The sequence below is a fragment of the Saccopteryx leptura genome, chromosome 4 (genome assembly GCF_036850995.1).
Source record: "Saccopteryx leptura isolate mSacLep1 chromosome 4, mSacLep1_pri_phased_curated, whole genome shotgun sequence".
Classification (NCBI taxonomy): Eukaryota; Metazoa; Chordata; class Mammalia; order Chiroptera; family Emballonuridae; genus Saccopteryx; species Saccopteryx leptura.
The window spans coordinates 6,937,693-6,950,906 of NC_089506.1; the positions used below are offsets into that span (position 1 = coordinate 6,937,693).

Here is a 13,214-nt window from a genome sequence, read left to right on the forward strand (position 1 = left end):
GTCATCTGCTCTGGGAAATTCTGTCAGAAAGTACGTCTGACTAGGCTCTTTGCTGTTGGGTAAGGGTCTTTGCCGACAGAGCCAGACTAGGGCTGGGGGGTTTGCTCCGTAAGGCAGTCATTGTTTTAATTTGAACAGGGACACTAACCCCTGAGTTTTAGCGTTAGCCTAAAGATTCAACGAGATGATATGTGGAAAACAGTTATCATGACAGCGCCCGGCGTACAGAACAGGTTTGACTGGATTGGATTATTCCATCGAAACTAAACACTTCTGGAATTTTCATTCTGATTAGACGAATACTATCAGACTAAATTAATTAAATATTATTAAGGCCTGAGATTCTTTGCCTTCTTGCTGTTTTTGGTAACTCGTTGTCTATCGACAATCACACTAAACACTAGGACAAGAAGATTTTTGGGACCAAAGCCCCATAACGTATTATAGCAGGGGTACCCAAACTTTTTACACAGGGGGCCAGTTCACTGTCCCTCAGACCATTGGAGGGCCAGACTGTAAAAAAAAAAAACTATGAACAAATCCCTATGCACACTGCACAGATCTTATTTTAAAGTAAAAAAAAACAAAACGGGAACAAATACAATATTTAAAATAAAGAACAAGTAAATTTAAATCAACCAACTGACCAGTATTTCAATGGGAACTATGCTCCTCTCACTGATCACCAATGAAAGAGGTGCCCCTTCCGGAAGTGCGGCGGGGGCCGGATAAATGGCCTCAGGGGGCCACATGTGGCCCACGGGCTGTAGTTTGGGGACCCCTGTATTACAGGCTACAGTGATCTGTCATGCCGAGTGGACCTTGAGGAATCTTAAAATGAAGGCAAGGAAAAGAATGACCCTCAACCTTTGTGACTTGTGAGTAGTGATCTTTACGACCCCTTAAATGATCCTGTCAGAGGTTTCTGAGTGGCTGGCCCGCCACTGGACTTGGGAGCATGAATCCCTAACTGCGACACGGCAGAGTGACCGGACCGTGGAAGCATCGCCAAGGTCAAGGTTCCCTTTCACACAGGGCGTGGGGGCAGCCCCTGCCTTTTCCCGGCCGGCTCCTCAGTGGATACGGGATCCCTGTTTCAAAAGATCCTAAGACTGCCCAGCTCTCAAAGAACTGCGTGGCCCTTTCAGGGGGTACCCTTCAGACATTAAGGATGTTTTGCAGGCTTTATTTTTTTTATTACTATTCCATTAAATGATGAGCGAACAAAATAATCACTTGACTGTCAGAAAAGTGGCGGGCCGTAAGGGGGCATCTCGTTCTAATTCTTCCTGTCACAGAAGAGAAAATGGGCACTCATCAAGGTTGGGATTCCCCTCTAGTGCCAGGCTGTCACCAAGGTCCCTGGCCTCAGGGTGGCACGCTCCAGCCTGAGCCATTCTACCCTCCCTCCGTTGGGGCCATGGGAGAAAACAGCCTTCTCCTTGCTATTGGGAAACGCTCGGGCCCTGACGTCCTGACCTGGGTGTACATTTGAATCACGCTGGAAAATCTAAAAAAATGCACAGGCCATGCCAGAGCGCTTTCTGCTTCAACAACCTGATCTGTCTTCCTCTGGAATGTCTGATGAGAGGCAGGGGCAGAAACCACGGTTCTGTCGCTTTCATGGGCCGTTTCCCCAAAACATCGCAGATTACCAGAATGTAAAAAAAAGATGGTTGAGTCATCTGGTCTGATGACCCCTTTCTGGATGTTTTAGAATGAACTAAGTCTGCCATAAGCTATGCACGTTGTACAGAGTTAAGGATACTTAAAATGCTTAATATGTTATACATAATTCCACTTATCTCTTGCTTAAATACATATATCTATCCATAAGCAAATATACTGTCTGAGAAGTCTAAGGCATAAGACTGTACGCCTAAATATTTATGAAGATTTTCAAAGAGAAATGAGAAAATACAGATTTGACTACTTTGTGACTTAAAATACAAAGACTAATGACATTTATGAAGCAGTTTTATATTACTTTGTCATTTTTGAGTTGATTACTTTGGAGGACTCATGTTCTCGGTTCATGGGAAGGGGGCTGTTCTAAGCAGATGGAAGAGTTTACCTGCGACAGTAACGTCCGCAGAGCGAGGAGGCGACCCTGACTTGCTGCTTCGTGGAGCGGTGAGCGATCTGCCCAGGAGCCTGCCCGAAAAGAAAGGAAACAAATGTCTCTGAGTCCGAGGACACCCTGTCAGGCAGGTCAGTCCCTGGGAAATAGAAACTGTTCAGATTCAGCGGTCACGAGGGGACCGAGACACTTAGCCCATCCATCGGGAAATCCGACCCTTCTCTAAGGGATCCTGATGGGCGGTTCCCAAAGCCGGGGGCGCGCACGGTCTGGAACTGGCCTACCGCAGACTTCCTGCGCCTTCGGAACTGTCCTTCAAAGAACAGGATGAAGGTCACTCTATCTGCCACCAAAACAAACAAGAACCCACCTCTGTTTCACAGTTTTCCAGTCAGAGCCTCCCAAATACAGACATAATATTTTGTCCCTTTTAGCAGAAAAGACGCTGGAAGAGCCCCTCCCCCTCTCCGCACCCGCCATGCTGTGTCTCTGCCCTGTTATGAGGGGGTGTGCGACAGGTGGCCAAGGAGGGGGCGTAGCTGAGCCCCGAGTCCTGAACCACGGAACCAGCCAGGTGGGCCACAGAAACGGGCGCCACAGGCTGGGCTGAGCACATGGTCCTCTTCGGTGGAAACGGTGCTGAGAGTGCCGATGGCTCACCCAGATGGCGGAGGGCGGTGGCACTGAAACCTGGTGGGAAAACACCGCCCTGTCATGTCCCTAAGTCTCCCTCTCTTGTCCTGCCTTTGTGCGCCTCCCATTAGGAAAGTGCCCGCCCATGTGACAGTCCCCTTTTCCTCTCTCCCCAGCTCCTCTGAGCACCCAGCCACCAGCGGAGGAGGTCACCCCTCCCTCCAGTCTCTCCCCACCTCCTGGGCCACGCAGGTGACGTGATAGAATTCTGCGTTGGTGGTTTACGTGTAATTCAGACGGGACCAGCATTGTTGGCCTTATTTAGTGGACACAAGAGATCGCTTTGAACGTTTTAAAGTAATTAAATATGCATACTATGGAAAACAGAAAAACATTCACTTAAGGATATCATTGTCTGATACGTTAATGCAATGCTGACTAGAGAGAAAATTTCCCAATGTAATGGAATCATGTTTGCTAATATCCATCTCCTTGTCGACTGCCTCTTCCCCACTCTTTAGATCCGTAGGATGTGATAAATAAAAATAATTTTAAAAATACTGCTAATCAGTTCTAGTGCATTTTAAATAAAGTCACCTAGCTGTTAGTCAGATACAAATGTTATGAAAAGCATGTCTAAAGCCTGTTTAAATAGAGCAGGAAAATTATTGGAAACACAGTAGGGCTTTATCCTTTAGACATCACTTTATTACTCCTATCTTGGGAAAAGTCTGCACATAAATCTATGCTTCTGTATATGTTTTTAAGATAGAACTTCACCACAACGTAAGTGAGATCCCAGCAATTCCACTGAATTGTGGGACGCACAGCACAAGGTTGATGATATGACCAAGTGAACTTGGTTTAAGACAGAAGTCAACTGCCAATCATCAGTCCTATTGTAACCAGTGATACTTGGGCTTTGGTTAAAATACAGTTCCTAAGGGGGAGGAGAAGCAGTCTCTCTTCCGCTTCCTGGCTCTGAGTTATGACTGATGGTCATAATAGCTAACGTCGAATAGTGTTCACGAAGTGAACAAACTAGTCTAAGCACCGTGTACAATATCCCATTTAGTTTTCACGACTCTTTGAGGTGTACACAATTATCATTTCTATTTTCAAGTTAAGAAAATGAGCACTAGTAGAAATGAATCATTTAGAGAGAGTCATCATCTAGCGACAAGACTGCGTTGTCTTGGATTTTCCTTTGCATCTGGCATTATTCCTTGCACATCCAAAAAGCTGAGTAAGGCAGACATCCAATGCTTTGAGTTTTCAACTGAAAGAAGAGTTACTGTTATTACCTTTTTCATATTATTTATTTTGTATTCAATACTCCCATTATATTTTAGAAGTAGAATTAAAATAAATACAGTACACTGATAATTTTTTTTTTTAGAGAGACAGATAAAGAGTCAGAGAGTCAGAGAGAAGAACAGATAGGGACAGACAGGCAGGAAGGGAGAGAGATGAGAAGCATCTTTGTCACGGCACCTTAGTTGTTCATTGATTGATTTCTCATATATGCCTTGACTGGGGGGGGGGGGCTACAGCAGACCAAGTGACCTCTTGCTCAAGCCAGCGACCTTGGGCTCAAACCAGTGACCTTGAGCTTCAAGCCAGCAACCATGAGGTCATGTCTATGATCCCATGCTCAAGCCAGCAACCCTGTGCTCAAGCTGGTGAGCCTGTGTTCAAGCCAAATGAGCCTGCACTCAAGCCAGCGACCTTGGAGTTTCAAACCTCAGTCCTTTGTGTCCCAGTCCCGTGCTCTATCCACCGCAGCACTGCCTGATCAGGCTAAATGTTTGTTGATAGGACAAAATTTGGTGGCAAAACAATAATTTATAAGAAATTGGAACACTATATTCTCACTACATGAAATGCAAAAGTCACCATCATAAATAATATTTTTGGGGAACACGTATGTTTTGAGTTCCAGATTCTAAGATGAAATTTGATGCTTTCTAAATCATACATATCCATTTGTTTTTATCATTACTGAACTTGATTGCCGAGTGAAACTCCGGAGGACTCTGGGACATGTATCAATGTTCACTGAGAATATTTAAATAAGAAAATCATAACATTCACTTTCCAGACAGATAATATGTGTGAAACCACTATGTGCAGGTAAGTCAGCATAATAGCCATAAATTAATACAGTTTTTAAGTAAACAATGCTTTAAGTAAATTATAACATTTATCATAATCCTGTGTGCCCTCCTATAGAAGGGCTTAATAAAACTCATTACCCTTAACTTATCTCTAAAAGCTGCATGGAATTCAATGAGGCCCAGTGGTTAGTACTGCTCAGTCTTCCTCCATCGTTAGCTAACACAGCTGTTAACCAGATGTTGGGGCTGGGCAAAGTCCAGAGAAATGGTCTTTGGGATTCCTTCTGGACTCATTTCTTTCTAGTCCTTTACGGAGGCCTTTAAGGGACAGCAAAATTAACAATATCTGTAGCTATGTGTTTGTCCATCAAAATGATTGCAGTAGCCCTCTGACCCATCATGACACTGCTTGCTGGTGTTAACAAGACAGAGGAAAAGAGGAAAAAAGAAAAGGTTATTTAGAAAACAGGCTGCACAAGGACCAAAATAGAGAAACGAAGTATTTGAATTTAACATTTTTATCCCAAACTCCAGTGCCCACCCCCCCCCCCAGATTGTCACATAGATTCCTAGCCCCACCCTGACTTTTACTTTTTAATCATCAAGACTTTAGTCCAACACAGTGGGGAGAAAAAGTGCCTAAGCCACATTTTACATATGCGCATTTGCTATTGTTTCTATTAACATGACCTCCTCCTTGAGCATGGAAAAGGAGTCCTCAAAGAAATCTACTGGAAAGTGTCCGCAGACAAATCCACTGAAAATATACCAGGTTGGATGAGGGATCCCTTGTCTCGCCAGACAGGGACAAAGTCTTAGAAGAAATAAGTACTACGTCAGTGGTCCCCAACCCCCGGGCCACGGACCAGAATCGGTCCGTGGGCCATTTGGTACCAGTCTGCAGAGAAAAAATAAATAACTTACATTATTTATGTCTTATTTATATTTAAGTCTGAACGATGTTTTATTTTTTTTAAAAATGACCAGATTCCCTGTTACATCCGTCTGAGACTCACTCTTGACGCTTGTCTCGATTACGTGATACATTTATCCGTTCCACCCTAAAGGCTGGTCCGTGAAAATATTTTCTGGCATTAAACCGGTCCGTGGCCCAAAAAAGGTTGAGGACTACTGTTAGGTTATCCTAAGCTGAGCTCAGCTCAGCTCACTGCTTGGGACCCCTGCTGTGTGTCATTCTTGCTTCCAGCAGGGGGCAGGCGAGAGCAGGAGGCAGAGAGATGGAAATAGAGACCCCGAGAAAGGGAGCAACTAGGTGGGGTCTAGAGCCCAGAAGCTCCCAGAAGAAAAGGATGGCTGGGCTGGACTGGACAGTGGCCTCCATGCAGTCACCTGGGACAGGACTGGGGGAGAGCTGGGAAGGAGCTGCTAAGGACTGCTGTATGAACGCACAATAAATAATACCCAGCATTCTGCATACACTGACACACAGTGCAGATTTGAATATGAATTTCAGGGAGCAATCCTTTTCCTCCAAAGCGAGGGAAACTCAAGCCATAAATAACAGCATCCATTGACTGAAAGGATTTTTAGTGCTATGCACTTAATTAAACTACATAAAACAATTGCCTGGCTTATAAATGTAGTTAAGTCAACAGTCAACAAAGGGCTGCTACATTTTCTTTCCTAAGCAAGTAACAGGACATACAGACGTACCAATCTAGGTACATGCATGATATTCGATGGAAAATAAGGTTCTTTGTTTGAATTCTGCTGAAGCCCCAGCAAAGCCCATCTCACTGGCTTCCTTTTAAGTCCTTGGAAGAATTCCTGGGATTGATCTGGAAAGAGGTGGAAATTAAAGGAACATTACCATGTTCCAATTCTTGATTTAAACTCACTGTTCATTCCTCCCTGTTTCTCCCCTTCAGCATCTGAAATTCAGCAACTGCACATTCCTAGTCAAATGAGTCCAATACTATATTCAGTATGAACATGCTTTATATTAGAAAGATTTGCAAGCTTTCTCGAGACCAAACAAAATATAAATCTCTTCCCGTACAATGATTCAGTCACTTTGCAATCATGGTAGCCTTTAATTTGGTATCTAAGGTTTCTTTTTTTTCTTCTTCTTTAATGTTCAGTTTTAGTCATTAGGATAACTTAATTAGTGTGGAAATTGCTTTACAAAATATCTGTAACTTTCGTCGCTCTAATCAAATGCCTACTGTTATGGTCCCTCCGTTGCTACACAGGGCTATATTTAGAAACAACACTAGTTCCCAGACATCTGGTATTTAATTTACAGGGAGAGCACAGGCCCTGGTCTGTAAACATCACATTGCCGGAGCAAAAGCATTCACGGTCTCAGATACATACAGTTTGGTGAGGGTCGGTACCAACCTAAATCACCGTCGCCCCAAGGCACCTCAAGCCAGCCACTCTGGAGGTAAATCCGACTCATATCTCTTTCTTATCAGCATAGGGGGAAAAAAATGACGTGTCATTTGCTAGTTCTATTCGGCCATTTTAAGGAGCTCTGAGCTCCCTGTAACATGACCTTTCACCTCCAAAAAAGAAAAACAGCTTCTGCAAGTTTCATTTATTTTCAAAATAGCCTTTCCTAATCACTCCTCCTCTTTGAGAAACTGCTCGTTCTCACTTTTTTTTTTTTTTCTCCTGACAGGGTGTTCCCTGCAATGAAATAGAAGTCTTACAGTTAGCTCTCTGCCCATGGCTACGATGGAGACTTTTTATGCCTTAGGACCCCCCGTGCCTTCCCCGCTCCAAGTCCCGCCGCAGAAGCGGGGTGCAGGCTCACAGGAGAGCTGGCCCGGCCGCAGGGCACCTGGCTCCCCAAGTTCAGTACAAACCCACCTCTCCTCAGTGGTAGCAGAGTAAACAGGCCACATCTCCAACAGGGAGTCCCAGGGAGAGAGCGGGGCAAGGACGCCATCGATGAATCAGACTGCAAACTATTCATACGTTTTTTAGTTCCTTTTGCTACAAAACAGTAAATCAACCATCTTTTCCATAATGGAGGTGAACTCACCATGAGGCCCATGATACTTCCGGTCAGCCTCCAACCGCACAGGCCCTTTCTAAGACTCTGTGTGTAATTCTACGTCGTCTTCCTCAAAGAAGTCTCCCAAACAAGGACCGGCTTCAGGCTCAGCGACGCCTGGCTCATCCCTACTCACAGCTTTACAAAATAGTTAAAATCCCCAGGCACTTGGTGATGTCCGTTGCTTACTCTTCGGCTCACCGGATGGATCAGACTAACGGAGCCGCACAAATGCCGGAGGACACGGTGGAGAAGGAGGGAAACCATATGTTGTCGAAAACTGTCTCTTCAGAGATGGAGACTGTCCCGTCTCTCCATTCCCATCAACCTGACGATTCCCTCGGCATCCTGCTCGCCAGATCCGAAACTGCTAGATCAGGGGTCCCCAAACTTTTTACACAGGGGGCCAGTTCACTCTCCCTCAGACCGTTGGAGGGCCGGAGTATAAAAAAAAACTATGAACAAATCCCTATGCACACTGCACATATCTTATTTTTAAGTAAAAAAAACAAAACGGGAACAAATACAATATTTAAAATAAAGAACAAGTAAATTTAAATCAATAAACTGACCAGTATTTCAATGGGAACTATGCTCCTCTCACTGACCACCAATGAAACAGGTGCCCCTTCCAGAAGTGCGGTGGGGGCCGGATAAATGGCCTCAGGGGGCCGCATGTGGCCCACGGGCCGTAGTTTGGGGACCCCTGCGCTAGATGTTTCTGTACCTCGAGAACCGCAAGTACATATACCGAATTGCATGAACATGCAAGTTACTCTAATGGATGTCTTGTTCACAGTCTAGAGCCCTTTATTATTTTATAAAAAGATAGCGTATGAGACCAAATGGGAACCATACACACGTAAGTGAAAGAACTGTGTGGTTTATCTCAAGAAAAAAAAACTCCATTTTCAACAGGTAGTGGTTTTCTAAAATCAAGAGAAAGAGAGTTTTTAAGACAGTTTCCCAACAACAGTGCTGCTCTTGGGCGAGACGACTCATTACTTACTGATTTTTGGCGCTGTGGACAGAGCTCGCTGGCCATCGTCAGATAGACCTGAGTTCTAATTCCAGCACAGATGTGAGTGTGGGATTTGTGGGAGTTATTAACCTTTGAGGCTGTTCTCTCCATTGTAAAGGGAAGACAATTCTACCCACAGACTAGGGCTACGGGGCGTGTGAAGGAGTTAACATCCTCCCAAACACATTTGAGGTGTGACCTTGCTGTCCGCCTCCCATTTTAATCCATCGCTTCCATATGTCTGTCTGAGGCTTTGACTACATCCTCCCAACAGGAGATGGATTGACCTAACTTACTCAAGATCATGAGACCTTAGCACATCTCCTTCCTCTCACCTGTGTGTCCGTAGGAGACACAAACAGCACGGGAGTGGCCAAAACTTAGGGACAGTGATCGCATCCATACGGATAAGCTTTCCAGCCTAGAGCTCTTCTCTGGCCTCTCACCGATTTTAGCGCCGCACCTGAACACTGACGTCTAGACATTCACCCAGATGTTTTACTGGCATCTCAACACCTTTCTGAAAGCGAACGCACCATCTGTCTCTCAGCACCAGCCCTTCCTTTCTGCTTCTCCGTGGCTTTACACAGTGTGGCCGTACATTCTGCCACCTGGCACCGATAATACGGTCTTAAATGAAAGCACAGCCATTTCCAAGGACACGCCGCATGTATTACTGATTTCAGGTGCCCCTGTTACTGACCAGATACCCCGTTTCGTCTTTTGTTTTTCATGAGTCCACAACTCGCGAATTCAGCCCTTGCATCTACCTGCACTGATGCTCGGACGGACCCCTCCTCGTCCCATTGACAGAAGTAAATATTATGCACACGTTGATCACCCCAAATGTGTACTCCAGACCAGCTCTCTCCCCTGAACTCCAGACTTGTGTTTCCAGCGATGAACTTGTGTTTCCATAGAGAAACAGGAAATTCAACTTCACAGGTCCGAAACTGACCTCTAGTTCGGCCCTCCCAAGTCTCCCTCTTGTGGGCACGGGGCACCCCCACTCACCCAGGAGCTGCTGTGTGACCCCGTTTCCTGGGTTCCTCCACCCCGGTGAACTTCCGAATCACATGCAGTCCAGACCTTGACGATCATCTCCCGACGTCCTCTGTGCCTACCTTCGCCCACGCCACCGTGACCCTCACCTGACATCGCCAAGGCCCCCTGACTGGTCTGTGTGTTGACACCCGTGACTTTCCATCAGTGCCCCCGCACTCAGGAGCCAGAATGATCCTTTTAGTGTTAGAAAGAATCCAGTGGGCCCCCTTCTCACCTTGTCGTGGTCCATAGGGGTCTCTTCCTGATCTCAGGCTCCAACCCCCATCCTTCCGTGGCCCAGGCTCCGGCACCGGACCTCTTAGCCTTTCCTCACACCCCACAGACCCTCTGCTTGCTCTGCAGGTGGGCCTTTTGAGACAGGACCCTTCCTCGCTGACCGCACCCTCCACCAGGACACTCCTTCCCTGAGCAAGTCCTCCCTGCTGCTCCGAGTCAGCTTACCTAAGACGCAGACTACAGTTCAGACTGCCTTTCACCTACTCGTTTCCACTGATGGATTTCAGAGGGTCGTTGTCCCGTGTCACAAAATGCAATTCTGCATTTTAAATGACTACTATATAATGTGTATTTCTTTTTATAGGTTTACCATTGTTGATTTACTTAATGCACCATTCAATGATGTTGAGGTAGCTTTCAGTTTTAGGGAGTAAGCATCATTTCTTACTTTAGTGAATGCGTCTAATTACCTGTTTAGTGTGAATTCTTAAAATGTTGAAATATGTCATCAAATTGCCTCTGTCAAGACTTGACCTGCCTGACCACGCGGTGGCACAGTGGATAGAGTGTCGGACTGGGATGCGGAAGACCTAGGTTTGAGACCCCGAGGTTGCAAGCTTAGCGCGGGCTCATCTAGTTTGAGCAAGGCTCACCAGCTTGGACCCAAGGTCACTGGCTTGACCAAGGGGTTACTCAGTCTGCTGAAGGGCCATGGTCAAGGCACATTTGGGAAAACAATCAATGAACAACTAAGGTGTTGCAAGGAAAAACTGATGATTAATGCTTCTCATCTCTCTCTGTTCCTGTCTGTCTGTCCCTATCTCTCCCTCTCTCTGACTCTCTCTCTGTTTCTGTAAAAAAAGAAAAAAAAAAGACTTGGCCTATTTACAGTCTTGTTAAAAGTACTGGAAAATTTTGAAACTAAATTTAATGAAAGTTTGTTAAGCTTTTTTCTTTCTTTTTGTATTTTTTTGTTTGTTTTTTAATCAGAGCATGGGCCATTTTTCTCTTTTAATAATTTCTATATATTTAAACTATATCAAAGAAGATTGTTTGAAATTGTATTTTCTTCATACAAAATCAGGATTTTAAAATGATAGTATAGCTTATTGTCGACATCCTCTGGCATCTCTCTTCATTGAAGATACGTGAGACTCAGCTAGGTGAATAAATTTGCTGATATTTAAATTATCACCTCATCCGACTCTGTTAGGTGGCGCCCCCCTGTGGTCACGTGCATGTGTAGGTAATTTGCTCTCCATCCAAGGAAGGACAGAAAGGTCTCTATTCTGCACGATTTGATTGCGGCATTCCTCCTGGGCTCCAAGGGCCTTGAGACGAGGTGTTACTGTTTAACACCCAGCATCCAGCCTGGTGCCCAGCACATAGTAAATGCTCAATAAACACCTGTTGAGTTTCTAAATTGTCTTCTTTGTAGTTCACCACTTTGTATCCATGCTAATGTGTTCTTAACCTGTACTGATCATTACATTGTTAAACAGTAATTCAAAGGAAAAGTAATTTGGGATGAGGCAAAAGAACCAAGTTGCTTCCTCCATCTTTTAGAGACATGGTAGCCTTTTATCCTATTTAAGGAGGTGCTTTCTACATTTTAAAATTGTATGTTAATCCATAAATAATATTCTTCCGACTCCAAGCATTCCAGAGTAAATACAGCTTTGGCAGTTTCGGCGGGAGGAGGTCATTTTTACCCCGAGTCTTCATCTCCAACCTCCGAATCTTTCATCAACCATATCGGTGTTCTGCTAAAATAACTACTTAGATTCTTCTTTCTAAAATTAATGTCCTCACCTGGCTCCTCTTTGATACTCACCCACTCTCCTTTATAGCTTTCATATTGTTCTCTTATGAAAAATTAATAAGTTTGCAGCAGAGCACTTCAAAAATAAGTTGTTCTATTCATTCTTGTTCGTTCCGGTCCAATTGAAATGATTCCAAGTTTCCATTCTTAATTGTCTGTAGAGAGTCTTTTCCTGCCGAACAACATGGTTGCCCGTCCCCATACCACCTAGAGACGCCTGCGGAACCGGGAGGTGAGCAGCCCCGGGGCTCCGCGTGTGCCGCGCGGTCCCAGAGCACACACGTGCGCTTGCCATCCCACCCGGGGGGGAAACGCGGGGCGGTCCTGGGCCGAATGAATCGACCTTCTCGAAAGCGCCCTCCCCCTCCCCGGGTCTAAAGTTAGTATGATATTTGCCAAGCACAGGTCAGTAGAGTTTATTTCAGGAGCCAACAGACTTGCAACGGCTGCTCTACTAACCTTGACTGGTCAGAATACCCCAGCTAGCGTTTCCTTTAGAAGAACCTTCTTCTATCCTGGCTAGCCTTCTTTGCGAGGGGGTCTGCTTACTGCGGGTCCTTTCCACAGCACTATCTGCGGGCATAGTGTGTCTGACGTGTCTGTCTGCACCCGCCACATGGCACAGGGGCCGACGCCCTGGCCGCAAGGAATCCCAGCGGCGGGGCGCGAACTCCCTTCTCCCGCCCTCCGGGCTTGCACAGAGGCTAACTGCAGAAGGGCCCCCACCTGGAGCTCCACTCACAAACACTTGCGGCGGGTGGGTAGGTGCGGTGGGGGGGGGGGGGGGAGGGGGGTAGAGAGGCAGCGGCGTGTTCTATTTTTAAAGTGGAGACTCAGTTGCAGCCAGAAGTTTTAACTATTTGCATGATACACATGTGATTAAAAAAAATGTATCAACTTGCTTTCCTTGGTTGAACAGAACAGAACAGAAACGTGAAGCCTATGAATTATTTACAAATCAACCCCATATCCAACTGCCTGTTGGAAACCGCTCCAGAAAGAATTTCGCAGCCAGGAAGGCCAGAAGGGATCTGAGTGAGACCAGTCAGCCTTTCTCCTCGGTCCTGGGGGATAGGGCGTGTCCGCGCATTAGGGCCAGGCGGCAGCTGGCTCAGGATTTCACCGTGTAAGTCTCTAAGTTTAGCCTTGGCTTCCATGCAAAATCACAGCAGTCTGTTTTTTCTTTCTTCTTCTTTTTTCATATAGGCACAGGTCACAATTATGTGTGGTTTTGTTTT

At 45.6% G+C, this 13,214-nt stretch overlaps 1 protein-coding gene across 3 annotated transcripts in view; it reads right to left on the minus strand.

Moving 5' to 3' along the window:
* The window catches only part of ASB5 (ankyrin repeat and SOCS box containing 5), a 46,774-nt gene that overhangs the window by 6,036 nt on the left and 27,524 nt on the right, over positions 1-13,214 (minus strand). The window contains exons 1-2 of one of the 3 annotated variants that reach the window (XM_066380113.1): positions 12,436-12,572; positions 2,075-2,154 (exon numbers count right to left, since the gene is read on the minus strand). In XM_066380113.1, the coding sequence (XP_066236210.1) occupies positions 2,075-2,154; positions 12,436-12,559 (204 nt within the window). In that variant the 5' untranslated portion in view covers positions 12,560-12,572. Of the gene's footprint in view, positions 1-2,074; positions 2,155-7,191; positions 7,303-12,435; positions 12,573-13,214 lie in introns of those variants that run through there. The other 2 variants (XM_066380114.1, XM_066380112.1) reach the window with 2 other exon arrangements.